Source organism: Mastigoproctus giganteus, chromosome 1 (assembly GCF_048544385.1).
Source record: "Mastigoproctus giganteus isolate SK-2022 chromosome 1, ASM4854438v1, whole genome shotgun sequence".
Lineage (NCBI taxonomy): Eukaryota > Metazoa > Arthropoda > Arachnida > Uropygi > Thelyphonidae > Mastigoproctus > Mastigoproctus giganteus.
The window spans coordinates 231825915-231851330 of record NC_143575.1 but is presented as its reverse complement, the minus strand read 5'-3'; the positions used below and the strand labels follow the sequence as shown (position 1 = coordinate 231851330).

At 37.5% G+C, this 25416-nt stretch overlaps 1 protein-coding gene across 1 annotated transcript in view; it reads left to right on the top strand.

Moving 5' to 3' along the window:
- Positions 1–25416, top strand: part of Dolk (Dolichol kinase) — an 86843-nt gene that overhangs the window by 10533 nt on the left and 50894 nt on the right. Inside the window, exon 4 of the mRNA XM_090369082.1 lies at positions 12541–12711. Coding sequence (XP_090225208.1) covers positions 12541–12711 — 171 coding nt within the window. The remainder of the gene's footprint in view (positions 1–12540; positions 12712–25416) is intronic.

Here is a 25416-nt window from a genome sequence, read left to right as displayed (position 1 = left end):
GGTCATTAATATACATGAGGAAAAGAGTGGGGGAAAAGAACTGAATCTTGGGGGACACCAGCATTAGTGCAGAAGTTAGAAGACAGAGAGCCATCTACGATCACCCTCAGTGAGTGATCAGAGAGAAAACTGGATAACCAATTACAAAAAACAGTTGGCAGATCATAAGATGGAAGCTTATGCCAAACACGATCGAAAGCCTTTGAGATGTCAAGAGCAACTGCTTGCGTTTCACCAGACTTTTCCATTGAATTTGTCCATAAATGGGTAACATATGCCAGAATATTAGCAGTAGATCAACGTTGACGGAATCCATACTGGCAATCGTTGATCAGACGGAAGGTTTCTAGATAGTTTAAGAGTTGGCAGTTAATTAATTTTTCCATTACTTTAGAAAGAGTAGAAATAATTGCAATGGGACGATAATTGGGTGGGAGGAATTTGTCACCCTTTTTAGGAACTGGCTAGATATGAGCAAATTTCCAAGCAGAAGGAAAAACAACTTTGGAATAAGAAAGTGAAAAAAGGCAGCAACAAACAGGAGTAAGTTTAGGAGCACAGATTTTGAGAACAAGTGGAGAAATTCCATCAGGACCTGGAGCTTTCTTAGCATCAAGATTCGTCAAAATCCTTCTGACATCCTTTTGACAGAAGACCACAGGAGGCATTGAATGGAGCATGTTGGGAATGGTGGGAGGTGTTTTACCAAGATCATTAATATATGAGTTTGAAGAAAAATGGGATGCTAGCAGGTCAGCTTTATTCTTGGGTGAAGTGACAACAGAACCATCTGATTTTGACAGAGATGGGAACAGAGATGGGCAAACGTTGTGACCAATAGCTTTGGCAAGAGACCAGAATGCTTGGCTACCATTAGGGTAAGAAGCAAGTTTTCTACTCTTAGCCAGCTCAAAATCTAGAAGGACGAGATTTTAAAGTGGAGTGCGGAATAAAGAATTCCATTCTTACAAGAATAATTTCACTGACACAATCTGAGCAAACATTAACATCAGAAGTTTTGAAACAGTAGTCCGACCAAGGAAAAGAAGAAAAGAATCTTGCAGGTTATTCCATTTTGCATTCTTGTAATGATAAACAAAATAAGGTTGGGAATACCCATGAGATAATGGCTCCATTGGAGAAGAGACAATCTCCATGTTGTGATGTGAGATGCCTAAAGCTCCACTCACTTTGACCGTATACTTAGAAGGGTTGTTTCTGAGAAAGAGATCAAGCGCGTTGGCTGTATGGTTGGGATTGTCCGGTATCCTTGTAGGTTGTTGTTATTTGGTTTTTGGGAGCGTTAGCAACTAAGGCCATATTGCTCCCGGGATATGCGGTAGTCATTCTCTGACCTTTCCGCATCCTCCATATTTGGTGGTTGTGGGTTCGTCCTTGTAGGTAAATGAACAGTGTGTGCAAGGTCATTAGCAATTGCAAAAGCCTCAGTATCTCGACCAGCTGGATCGGTGTGACTAGAAAACGGAAGTCAGCTGGAGTTGTGAATATTAAAATCACTAAGAGAAATTACCTCACTGTTAGGAAAGTTGGACTGGAGAAAGTCAAGTTGCAGAGAGGAAGTCAAAGAGCTCCAGGTGATCTGGAGTTGGGAGAACAGTAGAGACAATAGGTGAATTTGACACAATGGGGTAGAGAGATTTTAAGCCAGAGAAGATCGAAAAGGGGAGATAGCAAATTAACAAGTCTCTGACAGGTAATATCGGAAAGGACATATGCACAAATGCCACCTTTGAGGCAAAAGAAATCATACAGTGAATAATTTGGGCAACTGAGATGAGCAGTAGTTGAATCAACTGATAACTGAGATTCTGTCAGAAAAAGTACATGGGATTTGGCAGACTGCAAGTGCAAATGGACATTGTTGAGATTAGAATTGAGACCATGTATATTTGAAGCGAACTGGGAAGTGCTTGGTAGGTTTAGATCTTTTCGCAGATAAGCTTACTCTATTAGTTTGACAATTCATGGTGTATTCAATAGTAAGAAAAAGTGGGGGGGGGATATCTGTATGAAGTAATGAAATTTTTGGATATGGTCTACGCATGGGAAGAATATACCCAGTGTGGCCTCGACAATGTCCTCCTACATTGAGGAGGAGGACATTGTCCTACTCGGACTCCCTCCAGTCACTATCTGGCAGAGTAGAAGTAGCAAGATTATACACTAGCTGATCTGGAAGCCTACTAAAGAGTTACCAATAGGTTTGGTCCAGTGTACTAACTAGCGGCCAACCTGCGAACAGTGTTTTAGAACTGTACCCTCAAAATGTAAGGTAAACTGAATCTCATCATGATGTTCATCATAACCTCAAAAGTCATCAGTCATACTGCATGATGGAAGAGATGGGGAAGGGATGACCGGAACTTAGCTCTGGACACTAAACATGGGTTCCACTACTTCAAGCCTCCAATAAGCAAAGTATTGCACCAGTTGATGAGAGTCATCTATCACCTAGTATTGGCTTGTAACACAGAGGGGCGGCATTCCTCTATGTGGTATGCACGCCACACCTTGACCCCTGCTTACTTTGGTTCACCCCTGGGTGGTCACCTACAGTGTGCTTGTGTATGGAGGTTATACCCAGGATTACTAACAGTCCTCCCCCCCCCATTGTGAAGGTGCAAGCAGAGGATTTGGCTGTCACAGACTGTCCAAACTTTGCTTAAATTGGGTCCACTTGACTTGAATGTAACTCGAATATCAGTTCCATCAGCGTTTTAGACTCCCAGGTAGCAAGTACAGCTTGTCTGGCATATCTGAGAAAATGTCTGTGACAACCTCAAACTTCCATCTGTCGTTGTGGAAGTTGATAGGTTGAATAAATTTAAGGAGGAACTGGACAGGCATTTGGAAGGAATGGCGTGATGATTTTTTTTTTTTTTTTTGGCTGATGCTGCATAAGCTCATACACTTGCTTTCTTGCATCACATGCTACTACTACTATAACACATGTTCAGACTGCTTTGGAAGAGAGAGAGAGAGAGCAGAAATTATAGAAGCCAATTCAGAAGAACAGTTCCCGTGGAAGTATCTATAGAAAAAGCATGCAGCAGAAACAGAATGTCTCTGAGACAGAGAGTAGAGAGACTCGACTCTGTTAGAGATGAGTCATTAATTAACCTAACTGCCCTATTTTGAATGGACTCTAGAAACCTGAGAGAGATTTTTGGGGCACTGCCCCAGATGTGGGGAAAAATATTCCATGTAGGGCAGATTTGCGATATGTACAGAATGAACAGCTGTTTGGAAGAAAATTAGTGCCATGAGCAAAAGAGAAAACCCAGTTGTTTAGATGCAGAGGAAGTAATATGCTTATGCTCAGAGAGAGAGAGATTAGAAGTCGGAGTAATCCCCAATAGATATATATGATCTTGCCCAGAAATCAGTGTCATTGAAGATAAGCATAGGAGTAGAAGAATCCTTTTTGCAAGATATAAGACAGGATTGAAATCAACTAAGTTATCTTTGCCCCATTGGAGAATTATCTGGAGATCAGCATTTAAGGAATTTGTAGTGGATATTTGAGAAGTTGAAGGTGTTTGTGCAGGGCAAGGTTTCTCAAACTGGAAGGTGGAATGCAATGTGCTATCATCGGTAAAACTATAGATAGGATTTCTGGTCAATGGAAGAAGGTCACTAATATAGAAGAGAAAAAGAGTGGGAGAAAGAAGTGAAACTTGGGAGCACCAGTATTAGTGGAGAAGTTAGAAAACAATCTACCATTACCTGCAGTGAGCAGTCAGAGAGAAAACTGGATACCCATTTACAAAAATCAGTTGGCAAACCATAAGATAGAAGCTTATTTAGAAGACCTTTCAACATGATCAAAAGTCTTTGAAACGTCGAGAGTAACTGCTTGAATTTCACACTTTTCCATTGAATTTGTCCATGGGGGGGGTAACATAAGGCAGGGTATCACAGTGGATCGACATTGACAGAATCCATACTGAATTCATTGATCAGATGAAAGGTTTCTAGATAGTTTAAGAGTTGGAGGTTAATTCATTTCTTCATTACTTTAGAAAGAGTAGAAGTAAGTGGAATGGGATGATAATTGGATGGGAGGGATTTGTCACCCTTTTTAGGAATTGGCCGGAGATGAGCAAATTTCCAAGCAGAAGGGAAAACGTGTGTGGAATAAGAAAGTGAAAAAGGCAACAGAGAACAGGAGTAATCTCAGGAGCACAAGTTTTGAGAACATACCTTAGAGAATGTCCATGACAGTCCAAGGACTAATGCCTGAATTTACATTTTGTCTGTTACATATACTTATTTATTCGATAAAAGTTGGTGGCCATAGCATATTTTTTGTTTTGTTGGTTCATTATTTCTCTGTTCCCAGGGTAGTCGGAAGACCCATTGATGCAATAGTAACATAATTCTTGACCTATCTGCTGTTAGAGAAATTACTCTTTAACTACTAGAAATCCATGTTCCTTTGCATTTGAAGTTTATTTTGTATACCATATTATTTTCTACATCATTTTATAAGATTAAGATTATTGATAATGATTAATTAAGATAATGTTATAACTTGATTTGAGATCATGTTATAGCATTTGTTTGCATGAAAATTTGTAACAATCAGTTCACACAAATTGGTGCAAATCAACTCTAGCAAATTAGACTTGAGAGTCTATTGCTATAATAATAAGAATCTATTACTATAATCACTTTACAGACTTTTGATACATTATAGACTGAAAGTCACCATTGCAATGATTGAATTTGTTCAATGGTCATTTGCCATTTATTGAGCTTCAATGGTCATTTGCTGTTTATTGAACTCTCTAAAATCTATGACATACACACACTTAAAAATATGTTTTCTCTGGTATTCCTAAGTTAAAGCCATCCCAGTGCAATACATACTTGCCATTCAGTGGTTTAGAGCTCAAAGCTTTATGGTAGGTTATAAGTACATAAATGGCCGAGGCTGAAATAAATACTTTGATTTATTTTTGTTTCGATTTTTCTATTGATTTTTCAATAGAAAAATCGAAATTGGTGTTATGAGCATGTGTTTTTTTGGGTAAGGAGCTGTGCGTTCACTCCTCAGGTGGTGGGTGTTGCTTTGGTCTCTTTTTTTCTCCTCCCTCTTTATTTATTTTATTTTATATTTATAATTTCTTTTTTTTTTTTAAATTAGGGATGTTTAAGTTTACAGAAGCAAATTGGCACCTTGCCCTACATATTACCCTATTAGCACCATTAATTTGCTATATATCTTGTGGTTTAAATGTTCTCTATTTATGTTTTAATAGATTTGATATATTACTATTTGTTGTTGCCGTGGTCAGGAATGTTTGAGTACCATATTTACTCAACTGTACAAAAAAATCCAAATATAAAATTATCTGGAACTTTCAAAATACAAGAAGCCTAATAGTGTAAATCAGATGCCATCTGTTTTTTCCATACCTAAGTGAAGAAAAATGATGGTGTCTGGACCTGTTTCCATACATACAAAGGGTACTAGGAAAGTTTTGCAATACAGCTTTGTTTATTTAATTTTTTCAAAGTAATTTCCTCTACATTCAATACACCTCTCCATCCTCCGAAACCAATCTTTAAACCAGTTCTGCCAAGTTTCACTAGGGAGTAAAGCACACTCGTTGTCCCAAGCCCGTAGAAGGTCCTCATCACTGGAAAACCGCCTCCCTTTTAGCTTCATTTTCACATGCGGGAACAGTGCAAAGTCGCAGGGAGCAAGGTCTGGACTGTAGGGAGGGTGCTCGAGAAGTTTCAGTCCTGTCGTGGTCAAATATTCGGTGCAGGCTTTGGCGCGGTGAGCTGGAGCATTTTCGTGATGGAGGTACCAGGTGTCCATTCTTGACTTTGGCCGCAGGTTCTTCATAGATCCAATGACTTTAGGCAGGCATTATTCAGTATACCACTTAGCTGTGACTGTCTTCTGCGTGTCCAAAACGACACGTTCCACAATTCCACTCGATTTGAAAAATACAGCTATCATTTTCTTCTTTACAGATCGGGATTTTCTGACAATTACGGGTGTGTTGTCATCATCAAAGACCCAAACTTTGTTTTGAGCCTTGGTCGGCAGATCGTAATAGTACAGCCAAGTCTCGTCACCTGTCACGATGTTGTTCACATACCGAGATTGTCCCTTATCAAACTTTTTTAACATCTCCCGGCACCAAGTCACACGTCGTGTCATCTGCTCTTCAGTCAGTTGATGCGGCACCCAGAGAGAACAAAGTTTCTTCACGTGCAAATGATCTTGCAGAATCGAACGAATTGCTGGGGCATTTAGGCCCAAAGTATTCTCTATCTGTTGGTAGGTCACTCGCCTGTTTTCGTCAAGCATTTTCCTCACAGCAGTAACGTTTTCCTCCGTAGCTGACGTTCGTGGCCTTCCCGGCCTCTCAGAATCCTCCAGAGTGAAATTTCCCCTTTGGAATTCTCTATACCACCTGAATATCGTTGTACGATGTGGACAATCATCATCTAGTGCAAGAGTCATTTCTTCTAAGCACTGGTCTATGGTTAAACCACGCACGAAATTATACCGCAAAACTGTCCTTATCTCATTTCGTGACCACGATGCCATCGCAAGCACTTTACACTCTCACTACTAATGAATAACTGAGCCCATCGACTTGGCGCAGCGGCTACTATGCACGTATGAACATGTCTCAACGTGCAGCAACAAGCAGCTTCCTGTGATTCATTGTTGCGTCATATTGCAAAACTTTCCTAGTACCCTTTGTAAGTCTTTAGGAATGAATTAAATGCACATAAATGAATGAATTTTTATTTTGTTATTAATCTTAATGAGTAAACATTGATAAAAAATGATTATGTTATACAACTTGGTTTATCACCATTTTTCTCATTATTGGAAACGTCATCTACTTTATCCCTTTTCTCTCACAAGATGTTACCCCCACTAGTCTATCCATGTGCTGTTTGATATACAATATATTCAAATCAATGAACAGCCAATTTGAATGAAATTGCCCTATGACCTCTTAATTTATTGTTCAGTCAAGATCTCAGATTGTTTCTTTGTTTTCCTCATTAAAGTGTACAGTTTCTAAACATCTCTCTCCTTAGAAGTTAAGTAATTTATCTTTGAATGATTTGCTGACTAGCACTTCAGTCTTCAACTGAGAGGTCATGCTTGAGCCCCTCACCCCTTTCTTTTTTCTTTTTATTTATAATAATCTAGGTAGTAGATGACTCTCATCAACCGGTGAAATACCACCACTTTGCTTATTGGAGGCTTGAAGTGGTGGAACCCATGTTTAGTCTCTAGAGCTAAGTTCCGGTCAACCCTTCCCTATCTCTTCCATCATGCAGTATGATTGATGACTTTTGAGGTTATGATGAACGTTGTGGCGAGATCCAATATTCCTTACATTTCGAGGGTACAGCTCTAAAACGGTTTTCGCAGGCCGGCCGCTAGTTAGTACACCGGACCGAACCTATTGGTAACTCTTTAGTAGGCTTCCGGATCAGCTAGTGTATAATCTTGCTACCTCTACTCTGCCAGATAGTGACTGGAGGGAGTCCGAGTAGTGTGTATGCGGGGAGCATTGTCGAGGCCACGTTATGTCAAGGATCTGGGTATATTCTTCCCACATGTACGCCATATCCAAAAATTTCATTACTTCATACAGCATGTCCCACCCACTTTTTCTTACTATTGAATACACCATGAATTGTCAAACTAATAGAACAAGCTTATCTGCGAAAAGATCTAAACCTCCCAAGGATTTCCTAATTCATTTCACAAATATACGTGGTCTCAATTCTAATCTCAACGATGTCCATTTCCACTTGCAGTCTGCCAAACCCCATGTACTTTTTCTGACAGAATCTCAGTTAGCGGTTGATTCAACTACTGTTCATCTCAGATGCCCAAATTATTCGCTGTATGATTCCTTTCGCCTCAAAGGTGGTACTTGTGCATATGTCCGTTCTGATATTCCCTGTCAGAGACTTGGCAATTTGGAATCTCCTCTCTTTGATCTTCTCTGGCTTAAAATCTCTCTACCTCATTGTGTCAAATTCATCTGTTGTCTCTACCGTTCTCCCAACTCCACTAATCACTTGGAGCTCTTTGACTTCCTCTCGTTGCAACTTGACTTTCTCCAGTCCAACTTTCCTAACAGTGAGGTAATTTTCCTTGGTGATTTTAATGTTCACAACTCCAGCTGGCTTCCGTTTTCTAGTCACACCGACCCAGCAGGTCGAGATGCTGAGGCTTTTGCAATTACTAATGACCTAGCACAGATTGTTCATTTACCTACAAGAATACCGGACAATCCTAATCATACAGCCAATACGCTTGATCTTTTTCTCACAAACAACCCTTCTAAGTACACGGTCGAAGTGAGAGGTCCTTTAGGCACTTCAGATCACAACTTGGTGATTGTCTCTTCTCCAATGGAACCTTTATCTCATGGCTATTCCCAACCTCGTGTTGTTTGGCATTACAAGAATGCAAAATGGGATGACCTGCGAGACTTCTTTTCTTCTTTTCCTTGGTCGGATTACTGTTTCAAAACTCCTGATGTCAACGTTTGCTCAGATCGTGTCAGTGAAATTATTCTTGCAGGAATGGAATCCTTTATCCCACACTCCACTTTAAAATCTCGTCCTTTATCTAAACCTTGGTTTTCCAATAAATGTGCTAAGGCTGTTCAAGAGAAGAATGTTGCATATCGTAATTGGCTTGTTTCTAATTCTTCAGTTTCATTTTCTGCCTACACCAAAGCTCGCAACAATTGTAAAGCAGTTATTAATCAGTCCAAACTAGAGTTTGAACAGGCTAAGAGTAGAAAACTTGCTTCTTGCCCTAATGGTAGCCGAGCATTCTGGTCTCTTGCCAAAGCTATTGGCCGCAACTTTTGCCCATCTCTGCTTCCACCTCTGTCCAAACCAGATGGTTCTGTTGTCACTTCAGCCAAGGATAAAGCTGACCTGCTAGCATCCCATTTTTCTTCCAGCTCATGTATTAATGAACTTGGTAAAACACCTCCCACCATTCCCAACACGGTCCATTCAATGCCTCCTGTGGTCTTCCGTCAAAAGGATATCAGAAGGATTTTGAAGAATCTTGATGCTAAGAAAGCTCCAGGTCCTGATGGTATTTCTCCACTTGTTCTCAAAATCTGTGCTCCTGAACTTACTCCTATTCTTTGCCGCCTTTTTTCACTTTCTTATTCCAAAGGTGTTTTTCCTTCTGCTTGGAAATTTGCTCATATCCAGCCAGTTCCTAAAAAGGGTGACAAATCCCTCCCATCCAATTATCGTCCCATTGCAATTACTTCTACTCTTTCTAAAGTAATGGAGAAATCAATTAACCGCCAACTCTTAAACTACCTAGAAACCTTCCGTCTGATCAACGATCGCCAGTATGGATTCCGTCGGTGTCGATCCACTGGTGATATTCTGGCTTATGTTACCCATTTATGGACTACTTCAATGGAAAGGTTCGGTGAAACACAAGCAGTTGCTCTTGACATCTCAAAGGCTTTCGATCATGTTTGGCATAAAGGTCTTCTAAACAAGCTTCCATCTTATGGTTTGCCAACTGTTTTTAGTAATTGGTTATCCAGTTTTCTCTCTGATCGCTCACTGAGGGTGATGGTAGATGGCTCTCTGTCTTCTAACTTCTCCACTAATGCCGGTGTCCCCCAAGGTTCAGTTCTTTCCCCCACTCTTTTCCTCTTGTATATCAATGACCTTCTTCCATTGACTGGAAATCCTATCCATAGTTTTGCCGATGATAGCACATTGCATTCAACTTTCCATTTTGAGAAACCTTGCCCTGCTCAATCAGCTTCAACTTCTCGAAAATCTGCTACCAATTCCTTAAATGCCGATCTTCAGGTAATTCTCCAGTGGGGCAAAGACAACTTAGTTGATTTCAACCCTTCTAAAACTCAGTCTTGTCTTATATCTCGCAAAAAGGATTCTTCTGCTCCTATGCTTATCTTTAGTGACACTCCAATTTCTAGGCAAAAGGATATATCTCTTTTGGGGATTACCCTGACTTCTAATCTCTCTTGGCACAAGCACATTACAAATTTTGCTTCCTCTGCATCTAAAAAACTTGGTTTTCTCTTTCGCTCTCGGCGTTACTTTTCTTCCAAACAGCTGCTCACTCTGTATAAATCGCAAATCCGCCCTGCCATGGAATATTGTTCCCACATTTGGGGCGGTGCCCCCAAAACCTCTCTCAGGCTTCTTGATTCCATTCAGAAGAGGGCAGTTAAGTTAATTAATGATTCATCTCTAACAGAGTCTCTCCACTCGCTTTCTCATAGACGTACTGTTTCTGCTGCATGCCTCTTCTACAGATATTTCCATGGGCACTGTTCTTCTGAATTGGCTTCTATAATTCCCGCTCTCTCTTTCAAAACAGGCCGAACACGTGCCGCCACCAGCCAACATCCATTTACTGTCCAACTTCAAACCCACAGAACCAACTTTTCATCTTCCTCATTTATTCATTCAACTGCCGTTTTCTGGAACAACCTTCCTTCATACGTATTTCCTGAAAATTACAATCTACAGAAGTTCAAGTCCAATGTCAACAAATATCTTCTTTCGTCTTCTCAACCTCCAACCCAAGCACGGTACTAAGTACTATAGGTTCTAATACCTCTCGTGTTTGGGGTTCACATAAAAAAAAAAAAAAAAAAAAAAATCCAAATACACAAAAGATTGTTGAACTGATATTATTTGTAGCACTTAGCAAAGCTGCTCTATTTCAAGACAAGGTCCCAAGGGAAAATACTGTAAATAAATAAATTTTGTTTTCTTAGTTTCCCCCCTTTCCTCCTAGGCTTATTTATACTTATCTAATTCAAATACTATTCATATATGACCATACCAAAGAATCTGTAATGTAATTACCTAGCTGAAGAAATCATGCTTGTTTCAGTTTTTGCAGACTTCCTTCCCTTTTTGTCTTTTCCAATCACATTTGGTACCTGGGGATTGGCATCATGCATAAAGGTAAAAAAATCAATTTCAGAGAATTTGAAATTGACATCATTATAACAGATTTGAATTACTTTAATGAATTTTTTACCCATCTATAAAAACCAGATCAAAATCCCATAGGACAAAGAACTTCCTTTTTTTTTAAAATAAATGAATTAAATATAGAACTTGCCGCCTTTTTTTCTTACAAACAAAGAATATAAGATGCAAATACATAACTAATCAATCAGCTTGACAAATAACCTAATGGTATTGTCATTGTACATTTTAAGAAATGTATTATTTGCATGAAGCAAAATATCATAAAATAAGAAGTTTTATTATGTTTAGAATAATAGGACAGGTACAATTTATATAATAAAAGGTCTAGGAATGTCTAGTTTCAGTCAGATTAGTAATTGTCAGTTGTAATATATCTGTTGGTAATCTGCTAGAATAATAAAAAAAAGGTAAAGTGCAGCCATTATCAACCCACTGCAGGATAGAAGCCTCCTCAACAATTCATGCTGAGGGAAATGGACCATAATCTGCCACGCTGGTCCAGTGCGGGTTGGCAGATCGACCGTATTCAGCAGTCAGGGGCTTGAACCCCGGTCTACTCAAAGAGCGTGTGCTACTGCACTCCCGCTCCTGACCACTCGGCTACGGAGGCCGTTGCTAGAATAATAGTGCAATACAATTTATATAATATTATTGGTGATTAATTAAATGAATTAGAACTCAGTACTGTAGGAAAAATTATACACCTTTGTGTTTAATATTCATTGTCATAAATGTGGTTTGAGTCCATATATTTTTATGAAAAATGCATGGCCCATTATGAAATATGGCTTGTGTATGCAGGCACAGTGAATGTGCAAACTCTTCTAGCCTTGGCCATCTCAAGAATAAACAGAAATTCATTGATTATTTATTATCTCTTTCTAGAATGGTTCTTAAAGCTTTCTCAAAAGAGCTTTTTTTTTAGCTACCCTATACATGTATAGTAAACCATGTCTTTTTGTCAATAAATTTCTGCATACGTAAATGAATATCAAAGTATTTTCTTTCATGCTCTTGAACAATATCTTCATTTTTTTTTATCACTTTCATTACAGAATAAGATTAGTTTCTAGAATTTTGGTTTTCATGGAAGTAAGTAAATTAAATTTCCATTTATATGGCATGTGACTGCAACAGCCAGTTGAGTTTATGATTTCATTATATCAGTTTTATTGCAGCAGATAAACCAGTATTGCAGTTAATGATTGGCTGTGCATTTTTGTCACATTTTATGGGCTCATTCTCACAATGTGCATGTTTTTTTTTTTTTTTTTTTTCAATTAAAGTGCCTTAATTATGTATCTTAAAACCATATAGTTTCTTTTGCTCCTACATCTGAGTGCTATATTGTGTAATACATTTTTGCTAACCTTTGAAAAAAAAAGTATTAATGAAATTACATCAGTTTGTTTGTTTTTGTTTTTTTAGCTGAAGTTTTTGTTTAGTAATGAAAATATAAGAAGCATGAAAAGTTTATTTCCTAAATTTTCATTTTAGGGACATATATAAGAATTGAAACCTTAGCGTCTGGACTGTTGATCTCTTCAGCAACATTAATTTATTTGTACAGTGAAAGAAATTATTTTATTCAGCAGAGATATTTCTATATCATTTTTCTTCTGCTTTGTTTTGTTTCTACTGTTATGCTGTGGAAATTTACAATAGTAGGTAAGAATTAATGAATACTTATTTCAAAAAATAGTCTAACCATATAAATTTTTTTTTTTGTTAGGACTAATTTTTTGAAAATTCTAATATCTTTCAAAATAAATATTATTTACCAGTTAAAAAGTTGACTTAGAAAGCAAAAGTCTTTTTATTTAATAACCACTAAGATCATATATTGCATAACAAAATTATAAAAGGAATTAATAAGAACTGATGGTCATTAAAATAAATAGTCACCGTTATCAAGAGGAAAAGTAAGTCTTCTCTTATAGTATTCATCAAAAAATAAAATGAATACATTAAAGCATTAAAATAATTATGCAGTATACTAGGGAGTTTTTTTTTTTTTTTCCAACAGTTGTTGTCGTTTGGTTTTTAGGAGCATTAGCAACTAAGGCCATATTGCTCCGGGGATATGCGGTGGTCATTCCTTGACCTTTCTGCATCCTCCGTATTTGGTGGGTCATGGGCTTGAACCCCGGTCTAATCAAGAAGCGTGTGCTACGCACTGCTGCTCCTGCCCACCTGGCTATGGAGGCGCCTTTCCAACAGTTATATCCTCACTCTGTGATACAAAGAAGAAAGTGGTGGCAAGTATTTTAAATGATCATTAGCCATAAAATTTGGTAGTTTCTTTTATGTATTTTATTTATATTAGCTGTAATGCCCAAAGGAATTAATTGTTTCTGTGATGCAATGCAGAAACAATTAATGTGATGCATTAATTGTTTTTCTGAATAATATGGCAACATACATACCATTATTATATTTTACAATAATATATTATTTACATAGAAATAGTTATAAGTAAATAATGTAACCTGTCAGTTTCTAAATTTTTGATAATACATTATTTATAATGTATTATCAACAAATGTATTATAACTAAACAATGCAACCAGATTTTTTTTTTTTTTTTTCATGTAAACCCCAAACACGAGAGGTATTAGAACCTATAGTACTTAGTACCATGCTTGGGTTGGAGGTTGAGAGGACGAAAGAAGATATTTGTTGACATTAGACTTGAACTTCTGTAGACTGTAACTTTCAGGAAAGACATACGAAGGAAGGTTGTTCCAGAAAACAGCAGTTGAATGAATAAACGAGGAAGATGAAAAGTTGGTTCTGTGAGTTTGAAGTTGGACGTTGAAATGGATTGGTGGTGGTGGCATGTGTTCGGACTGTTTTGAAAGAGCGAGCGGGAATTATAGAAGCCAATTCAAAAGAACAGTGCCCTTGAAAATATCTGTAGAAGAGGCATGCAGCAGAAACAGTACATCTATGAGACAGCGAGTGGAGAGACTGTTAGAGAGGAGTCATTAATTAACCTAACTGCCCTCTTCTGAATGGAATCTAGAAGCCTGAAAGAGGTTTTGGGGGCACCGCCCCAGATGTGGGAACAATCTTTCATGGTAGGTGGATTTGCGATTTGTAGAGTGAACAGCTGTTTGAAAGAAAAGTAACGCCGAGATCGAAAGAGAAAACCAAGCTTTTTAGAAGCAGAGGAAGCAATATTTGTAATGTGCTTATGCCAAGAGAGATTAGAACTCAGGATAATCCCCAAAAGAGATGTATCATTTTGCCTAGAAATTGGAGTGTTACCAAAGATAAGCATAGGAGCAGAAGAATCCTTTTTGCGAGATGTAAGACAAGACTGAGTTTTAGATGGATTGAAATCAACTAAGTTGTTTTTATCCCACTGGAGAATTAACTGGAGATCAGCATTTAAGGAATTAGTAGCAGATATTTGAGAAGTTGAAGCTGATTGAGCAAGGCAAGGTTTCTCAAAATGGAAAGTGAAATGCAATGTGCTATCATCGGCAGAACTATGGATAGGATTTCCAGTCAGTGGAAGAAGGTCATTGATATACAAGAGGAAAAGAGTGGGGGAAAATAACTGAATCTTGGGGGACACCAGCATTAGTGGAGAAGTTAGAAGACAGAGAGCCATCTACGATCACCCTCAGTGAGCGATCAGAGAGAAAACTGGATAACCAATTACAAAAAACAGTTGGCAGATCATAAAATGGAAGCTTGTTTAGAAGACCTTTATGCCAAACACGATCAAAAGCCTTTGAGATGTCAAGAGCAACTACTTGTGTTTCACCGAACCTTTCTATTGATTAGTCCCTAAATAGGTAACATAAGTCAGAATATCACCAGTGGATCGACACTGACAGAATCCATAATGGCGATCGTTGATCAGATGGAAGGTTTCTAGGTAGTTTAAAAGTTGGCGGTTAATTGATCTCTCCATTACTTTAGAAAGAGTAGAAGTAATTGCAATGGGACGATAATTGGATGGGAGGGATTTGTCACCCTTTTTTTAGGAACTGGCTGGATATGAGCAAATATCCAAGCAGAAGGAAAAACACCTTTTGGAATAAGAAAGTGATAAAAGGCGGCAAAGAATAGGAGTAAGTTCAGGAGCACAGGTTTTGAGAACAAGTGGAGAAATATAATCGGGACCTGGAGCTTTCTTAGCATCAAGATTCGTCAAAATCTTTCTGACATCCTTTTGACGGAAGACCTCAGGAGGCATTGAATGGAGCGTGTTGAGAATGGTGGGAGGTGTTTTACCAAGATCATTAATACATGAGTTGGAAGAAAAATGGGATGCTAGCAGGTCAGCTTTATCCTTGGCTGAAGTGACAACAGAACCATCTGGTTTGGACAGAGGTGGGAGCAGAGACGGGCAAAAGTTGCGGCCAATAGCTTTGGCAAGAGACCAGAATGCTCGGCTACCATTAAGGCAAGAAGCAAGTTTTTTACTCTTAGCCTGGTCGAACTCTAGTTTGGACTGATTAATAACTGCTTTACAATTGTTGCGAGCTTTGGTGTAGGCAGAAAATGAGACTGAAGAATTAGAAACGAGCCAATTACGATATGCAACATTCTTCTCTTGAACAGCCTTAGCACATTTATTGGAAAACCAAGGTTTAGATAAAATACGAGATTTTAAAGTGGAGTGTGGGATGAAGGATTCCATTCCTGCAAGAATAATTTCACTGACACGATCTGAGCAGACGTTGACATCAGAAGTTTTGAAACAGTAGTCCGACCAAGGAAAAGAAGAAAAGAAATCTTGCAGGTCATCCCATTTTGTATTCTTATATTGCCAAACAACATGAGGTTGGGAATAGCCATGAGATAAAGACTCCATTGGAGAAGAGACAATCACCAAGTTGTGATCTGAAGTGCCTAAAGGACCTCTCACTTCGACTGTGTACTTAGAAGGGTTGTTTGTGAGAAAAAGATCAAGCGTATTGGCTGTATGATTAGGATTGTCCGGTATTCTTGTAGGTAAATGAACAATCTGTGCAAGGTTATTAGTAATTGCAAAAGCCTCAGCATCTCGACGAGCTGGGTCAGTGTGACTAGAAAATGGAAGCCGGCTGGAGTTGTGAACATTAAAATCAACAAGGAAAATTATCTCACTGTTAGGAAAGTTGGACTGGAGAAAGTCAAGTTGGAAAGAGAGGAAGTCAAAGAGCTCCAAGTGATTAGTGGAGTTGGGAGAACGGTATAGACAACAGATGAATTTGACACAATGAAGAAGAGAGATTTTAAGCCAGAGAAGATCAAAGAGAGTAGATTCCAAATTGCCAAGTCTCTGACAGGGAATATCAGAATGGACATATGCACAAGTGCAACCTTTGAGGCGAAAGGAATCATACATTGAATAATTTTGGCATCTGAGGTGAGCAGTAGTTGAATCAACTGATAACTGAGATTCTGTGAGAAAAGGTACATGGGGTTTGGCCGACTGCAAGTGGAAATGGACATCGTTGAGATTAGAATTGAGACCACGTATATTTGTGAAATGAATTAGGAAGTGCTTGGGAGGTTTAGATCTTTTTGCAGATAAGCATGCTCTATTAATTTGACAATTCATGGTGTATTCAATAGTAAGAAAAAGTGGGTGGGACATGCTGTATGAAGTAATGAAATTTTTGGATATTTCGTACACATGGTAAGAATATACCCAGATCCTTGACATAATGTGCCCTCGACAATGCTCTCCGCATACACACTACTTGGATTCCCTCCAGTCACTGTCTGGAAGAGTAGAGGTAGCAAGATTATACACTAGCTGATCCGGAAGCCTCCTAGAGAGTTACCAATAGGTTCACTCCGATTCGGTGTACTAACTAGCGGCCGGCCTGCGAACACCGTTTTAGAGCTGTACCTTCGAAATGTAAGGAATATTGGATCTTGCCACGATGTTCATCATAACCTCAAAAGTCGTCAATCATACTGCATGATGGAAGAGATGGGGAAGGGTTGACTGGAACTTAGCTCTAGAGACTAAACATGGGTTCCACCACTTCAAGCCTCCAATAAGCAAAGTGGTGGTATTTCACCGGTTGATGAGAGTCATCTACCACCTAGTACTGCCTGGTAACATAGAGGGGTGGCATTGCTCCATGTGGTGTGGGTACCACACCTCGAGCCCTGCTTACGTTGGTTCACACCTGGGTGGTCACCCATCATGTACTTGTGCATGGAGGTTATACTCAGGATTACTAACAGTCCCACCATCGTGAAGGTGCAAGCAGAGGATTTGGCTGTCACAGACCATCCAGACTTCCCCGAAATTGGGAATCCACTTGAGTTGAGTGTCACCCGAATATCAGTTCCATCAGCGTTTTAGACTCCCAGGTAGCAAGTACAAGGCATATCTGAGAGAATGTCTGTGACAGTCTCAAGGACCATTTTACTAGACAAATACTGTATTTGTCAGCTTATAAGATGCTGCAGCATGGAAGGCACTCTGATTTTGGAATGGTAAATTTAAGAAAAAAAACATTTGAAAAAAAATTTATTATTAATGCAATGGAAATTTAAAATTCAATAAAAATAAAAACCAAAAGCCAATAAAGAAAGATATATATGATTATTACTCTTATTATTTTAGTATTATTCAACTTCATATTCATTACTGCTTCATCATCATTATCCTCAACATCATTATCATCATCCTTCTCACTAGTATCACTGTCACTCATACAATAAATGATCTTCAGTGCCATCCATTGCATTTCTTATACCACATTTTTTAAAGGACTTGACCACAATTTCAGTTTTGACATCATGCCATGACTTCAGCACCAATTCACACACTTGTGCTATTGATGGATGTTTCATCATTCCCTTAGGCATGGCGCCTCTGTAGCCAAGTGTGCAGGAGCAGCATTGCATACGCTTCTTGATTAGACCGGGGTTCAAGCCTGTGACCACCAAATACAGAGGATGCGGAAAGGTCAGAGAATGACCACCGCATATCCCCGGAGCAATATGGCCCTAGTTGTTAATGCTCCTAAAAACCAAATAAAAAAGAAATAAACAAACAAGCCTCCATAACCCATCTGCTTAATTTTTCTGATCTTGTTGCAGTACCAAACTGTCATTACAGTCATTAACCACCCTGCCAACTTTCATATCATCTGCACACTTAAACATTAGGTCTGATTTGCCTTCATCAGTATCATTAATAACCATAGAAAACAACAATTGGCGGCGCCTCCGTAGCCAGGTGGGCAGGAGCAGCAGTGCGTAGCACACGCTTCTTGATTAGACCGGGATTCAAGCCTGTGCCCACCAAATACGGAGGATGCGGAAAGGTCAGAGAATGACCACTGCATATCCCCGGAGCAATATGGCCTTTGTTGCTAATGCTCCTAAAAACTAAAAAAAAAACCCTTAGGCATCGTGTGATGGTTCCCCTCTATCATCCATTTATTCTATTGCTCCCATATGTTATCCTTGAATAACTTATTGATGCTGACATCTAACGGCTGTAACTGGGAAGTTAAGCCACCTGGAATTATCGCCAATTCTGTGTTCATCATTTCGGCCAGTTTGACGTTTTCAGTCCTATGTGCTCTAAACTGATCCCATATAGTAGTGCATTTTTCACAGTATCCACCAGGATGCTTGGATCAAACCTTTACAAACCAATCCTTGATACATTCTTCATCCATCCATCTCTCCCTCCCTTCGGTTGTACAAGTACGTGAATTCCATTTGGCAGTTTATCTTTCGGTAAAGTTTTCTTTTAAAAATTAACATTGATGGAAGTTTGGTCCCATCAGCATAGCAAGTTAAAACTGCAGTGTAGTTTGTCTTTTCATGTCCATTGGTTTGAATAGTTATAGATTTTTACCCTCTCAGATTTACGGTTTTATTGGATAGCACATCAAAAGTCAACGGAATTTCATCCATATTCGGATCTGGTAAAGTTCGTAGTTGCTTTATTTTCTAGCATTAAGGACAAATTTATGGAAAGCTAATATTTTCTGTTTGTACTCAGCAAGCATTCTCTAGGCTATTCTAGTTCTTGTGTGTAAACTTAACCTGGCGCCTCCGTAGCCAAGTGGGAAGGAGCAGCAGTGCGTAGCACACGCTTCTTGATTAGACCGGGGTTCGAGCCTGTCACCACCAAATACAGATGATGCGGAAAGGTCAAGGGAATGACCACCGCATATTCTCGGAGCAATATGGCCTTAGTTGCTAATGCTCCTAAAAACCAAATAACAAACAAACAAACAAACAAACTTAACCCATTTCTTTTCATGAAGCGAACACCACCATTCAGTTCATTTAAAGTTGTATATCCCTGCATCAGCTGCTCATTTCCATGCTTTTACTATTATCATTTTAGTACTCGCTGCAATACCCACGTCTCTAAGTTCCATTATCCAGCTACGCAAGTTTTCTTTCAAATTTGGCCATTTAGGTAGAATTTTACAAAGGTTGTGCTTTGTTTTATCAGCTTCTTGTAATAAAACTTCCTGCTTCCTCCATTGATGAATCATCTTCTCATTGGGCAGTGGTCCGAAATTTTGTTCTACTGCTCTGTTCCCATGTTCTTTGGCATATTGTACTAATTTTAACGTAAATTCAATAGTATAATTTTGCCTTCTTGATGTGCCTGCCATTGATTAGGGCTTAAATGTATAACTGGAATTCACTTGTTACTTCAACAACAGTCTGGTAATTACGGAAAAATGTAATTATTAATAATTACACTTTTCTATAATTATAGAATACTTAGCTACTAACGTATAGTAGTTAACTATCTGTTAACTACTATACATTAATTCTCGATTGTGCGCATGTGCTGTATTGTCACTTTCGGCTTCTAAGGTGCAGGGTGATTTTTTAAGGTATTTATAAGGAAAAAAAGTGCATCTTATAAGCCGACAAATACAGTAAGTAGATTAATAAATGTTGGAAATGTGGCATGGCTGGAAACTATAATAATGGAATCCATTACATAACATTGTAAGGCAATTCATATTAACCTGATTGGCTCATCAACTTTGTATTTTTTGTTTAGTTGTCATAATTGGCAGATTAACAGGTGTACCTTTGGATGCAAGATGCAGTTTATATTGCATTCAGACTTTGGCAAAATATTGGTGCATCATCTTAACTCAGTTGGTGAGTGAAAAGAAAGATATACAGGGCATTTCATAATGTGCAGACTGTACTTTCAGGATGGACTGATCTGAAAACAGTGAAAAAATGTGTACATAACATATGCCTGAGATCACTTTGTTTCTAGCTGCAGCCTATTTTGTGTTCTGACAGTTGTCCATCATATCTTTAAAGGAAGTGCTCCAAATGACCACCTTTCTCTTGAATGCATGCCTGAACACACCTCATCATGGATTAATGAAGTGTTTTCAGGCATGCCTGATGCATTAAAAAATTCCAAAGTATTTTTTGAATTTGCTGGCTTCCTTGTTCTGCACATTGGCAGACCATTTCAGTGTTATCAAATGAGTGTCATTTAAAGAACAGATTTTGGATGACCCCACAGATAAAAATTGAGGTTCAGGAAGTAAGCAGGCCATGCAATAGGGCCTCTACAGCCTATCTATGCATTTATCTGGGAAATGCTCATGTTCCCCAAAGGCCAACAGGCATTTTTTTAAATGCATAATTTCTGGAACACAAAAAATACTCTAACTTGAAAATAAAAGCAATTTTGAGCATATTCTTATATAAATTTTTTTCATTGTTTTCAGCTCCTGAATTGATCCTGAAAGCATGACCCACATGTTATGAAACATCCTGCATAGATGACAGATTTTGATAGTGCCTGGGGGCTTCTGGTATATGGGAGTATCCTCCTTGACCATTACTTAAATTTACCAGCTGTATATTTCAATATTAAATCACCTCTTGAGTTAAGATGTACTAATATTTTGCTTCCAGTTTGAATGAAAAGCAAGCTGAAAACCTTGTATCCTATATATAAAGTATGTCCCCCACCCCCACCCCGCTCCCCAAGGTCATTGTCAAAATTTTCCAGCTATATAACTTTGATTTCAATTGCCATCACAATTAAGATGTGCTAAAAATTTTGTTCTGGAGTTCCTAAATGATTCATAATCACAGAGGTTCATTAGATCAATAAAACTACACACTGTTATATTTTGACATGAGGTTTATTTCTTTATAAATTGACATTAAATAAATATTAATATTAAATAAGCTCATTTTTCCGGTCACACATCACATTATCCAGAGGAATTTTCCAAAGGACAAATTCCAGAAGATTGAAGCAGGATATTATTTGTACCAAACATAAAAAGAGAAATAAAGTTGAATGTGGAAATTACAGTGGAATTTCACTTCTTAATCAATTAGATAAAATCAGTACAAGCATTTTAGAGAAGAGAATTAGAAGTATTGTTGAATATAACCTTCTAGAAGAACAGTCATATTTTAGGCTAAACAGAGGCTAAAGGAGTACCCAGAAATCTGTTCTTTTAAAATTTATACAAAATATAGCAAATTTGCATGACGATTAAAGTAAAAATTGGAAAATAGTTTAAGGTTAAACTTAGTGTGAGACAGAGCCACTCCTTATCACCATATCTTTTTATAATTTATATAGACCATTTAATAAAAGAATGTAGGTTACTAACAAACTTTAGTGTGGGAAGTGTAAAAATTAGATCATTATTATATGCAAACTGTGTTGCACTCTTAAAATAGCACCTTGCATGATCTTAAAGAATCTGAATAAATTAGATAACATTTGGGAGAATTTGGTATGAAAATTAGTTAAATGAAAAAAAAAAAAGTTATTGAAGTTGGGAGAGAGAAGGAAAATTTTAAATATACGCTATATAACCAAAACGCTATATAAAACGCTATATAACCAAGGAACAAATAAGTAATTTTGTGTATTTAGAAATTTTTAATGAAAATGGGAAAAAAAATTTTTTGTTGTTGCTATTGTTATTCGATAAAGAGGAGAAATGAGATTATCAATATTTGACTTAGCTAATGGACTTCCATAACTTACCACAGTCAAGTGGGTTGGTCAAGTGTGAGGCTATACATAGATGCATGCTTTGAGCAACTGTAGTTAAAGCTTATATGACCACTAAATATGGTGCTGTTCTGGTATTCTCTCTATCTTATGAACTCCTCTGACCTTATGTGGTTGTCTCAGAGTATAAACAGAAAATATATTTATTTATTTTACATGAACCATTTCAAAAGAGAAGTGAAAAGACTATATCTCTCTTCCCCCCCCCAAGCTGTGCCTTGTGAATTAGGGGGGGGAACAGTTTTTGGGTTCATGTGAGAGTCAATTTGAACTTCTCCCTTTCTTATTGGGTTCTCTGCCTAGGATATTCATGTAAAACTAATTGTGTACAACAGCTAAGTTGTGGTAACCAGACATCCCATTTTATGTGAGGGTTCTCATTGTCCTATCAAAAAAGAAATGAGGAATCAAATAAATAAATAAATAATCTTTACCGAATGTGCCATAGCCTAGAAATTACAAACAAATGGTACTTAATGTACGTTATGTCAAGAAGCCATTTACTAGCAGAAAACATGGTGTTGATAGCCATATATAATAAAATACTTTGTTTTTCCTAGTAGTTTCATTTTATTTATAAGTTATTTGAAAATTTTATGTTACTTGTGGTTTTTTTTTTTTTTTAATTTTATTAGAGCTTAGTCAAGTTGACTGCACAACAGGAAATAATTGTTGACACTGTAGCAACAAAACTTATAATCACTTATCTGTAACATTCAGTTCTATAAGTAAGATTAAGTACCGGTAACCCTCGTATAACATGGTTATTTGGTTCCTACAAAATCTTGTGTAATGCAAAACTGTGTTATACGGGACTAAGATCCAGTACAAAAAGGGGGTTACGTTCCAAAAGCTAACAAAAATACTCTATTTTTTTTATAACTATCGGAAACTTATTTAATATTTTAACTTTATTTTTATAATAGTAGTAACTTAAATAGTAATAACTGAACAGACGTCTTGCCTTACAAACTGCGATACTTATGTCAGATAATGTACGTTCATTTAATTTTCTTCCTCTTCATCGCTGCTAAGCACAATCTCTTTTGCAGCATCTAGATTTCCTGTACCTTCTGCTCTCTTTAAAAGTCACAAACTGCACTCTTTTAAGTCACAATTATTTTTTATGGTCTGAAATAAGCACAAGTTCAATAGCACAGAACCTAACCCAGGGATCTCCCAACAAAATACAGTGGACCCCTGCTTTAAATGATACATGAAAATCGGAAGAATATTTTCCAGTTAGCAAACTAAAAATAAATTTACGCTTACATACATAGCTTAATTAATACGTACTGTAATATGCACATACTAATTGATATTTCTGTTCACTGACTTTTTTTGGTTGTAAAATTTAAAACAGTAAAAATGATAAAAGCAATTAATAACAAAGAACACGGCACGCACAAGTTGCAACAAACACGATATGCAAAAGTGAGATACAGAGGATTGAGTTTCTGAAAATGTATTTATGATTTTTATGATTGAATATTTCATGGAAGGGGAAACACATTTCACCATAATAACGTGACAAACCGCAGAATTCCAGCTATCGGTACTATAGCAAATGCAAGAAGATCGAGTTTACTACCCATTTATAACTGATTGCACTAACAGAAAAGACCAATAAACCAGAAAGTGCAAATTGTTTTTATTGTTTTATGGTAGTGACCTCCAGAAATGTGCTTTAGAAAAATATCACGAGGCGATAACAACTAGCGAGTCAACAGCAGGAATTCACAAAAAGGAATGGAAACGTTGAAAATCTAACATAATTGCAGGGTTTTCTTAGCACAAAAGCTCAAAAATACTGTGTTACGCAAGATTTCCATCAATTCTCAAACTGTGTTAGAACAAAACCTTGTTGTAGAAGTATTGTGTTGTGTGAGGATTTCTGCAATTTATCAATCGTGTCAGGGCGAAACCATGTTGTAGAAGTACCGTGTTATATGGGGGTTGCCTGTATTGTATAACATTTCAGATCAAAAGTATTCAAAGAAAACAGTAATTAAAAATAATGTTTACTGATTCAACATGTTACCAATAACAGAAGTTTGTAATATAAAACAGCAATGTAATCCAAGCATAGAATAATCTGTGACAGACATTGTACACATTTATAAAATAATTTAGGTGGCACTGCCAGTTCAGCAGATGAGTCCCATGTTTTATTTTTTTAAATCTGTCATCCTAGTATAATGAACAAGGCATTTGGGGGGGGGGGAGGAGTACTTGTTAAAAAAAAATCCATATCAAATTTCAGAGGTTATAGGTTCAAAAAAGGTTTAGAAGCATTGCCAGACTATGTACATTTGCCTTGGCCTTAACTTTTCTTTGGTTTGTCTAATATACATATGTCTTCATGAATATATAACTATGTATTGGCATGTGACTTTCTTTAGCTTTGGATTTCTATTTCATTTTGTTTATATTATATATCATAATCATCTTTGCCATTGTTATCTGCTGCAGTACAGAATGAAAAAGGCTTCCTCAACACGTTTCCAGGAATGGCGGTCTTGTGCTTTCTGTTGCCATTGTACACCAGCAAATTTCACAATTTCATCGAGGCATCTCAGCTTTGGTCTTTTTTCTTGGATGTTTAGAATCAAGCAGTATCCATTCCAAAATTAATTTGGTCCATCTATCGTCAATATATATAATATGTATTAAGTAATCAGTATAGTTTTATTGATTTTATTTAATGTGTGTTTTTTGCTTGTCTTGATTGTTTTACTTGGTGAAGTTAAATGTTTAAATGAAGCTCCCGTTCAAGAAAGAAAAGAAAAATAATTGCCAGCCTTTCAGAAACTAGGCTCCCCCTTATGGCTAGACAAATGCTATAGAATATGTCTAGACAAATGCTGATATGATTATTTGCTTTCCTTTTAGTTGGAAGCATGTCCAAGCATTTTATTTCATCATGAATCCCACTACACACACACACACACACACACACACACACAGTATGTTTTCACAAGGATGGTTCTCTTAGATTTTTCATGTACGGAATGGATATGTTCTTCTCATGATCTCCGGTCATATGTTTCATGATGGATTATTTGTCAGTGCTTTTATTAGTTATCTTTCTTAGATAACATTCCCATCGTTTAACATTCTTTGTTAGATTTCTCTGGAAATTTCTTCTTAGTGTATGCTTTTAGTGCCCTCTGAGTTAGTGTTTTTATTGTTTCTAGTTTTACTTGCACAGAGTGGGCTAAATATATAGTGCAAATATCTTCCTAAGTATGTTATCATGTAAGGATATTAATCATTAATTTCCTTGTATTCAGACAATTCAAGTGCTAAGGTTTCAGATGTTATCAATAAATAAGAACACCACTTGGATCTAA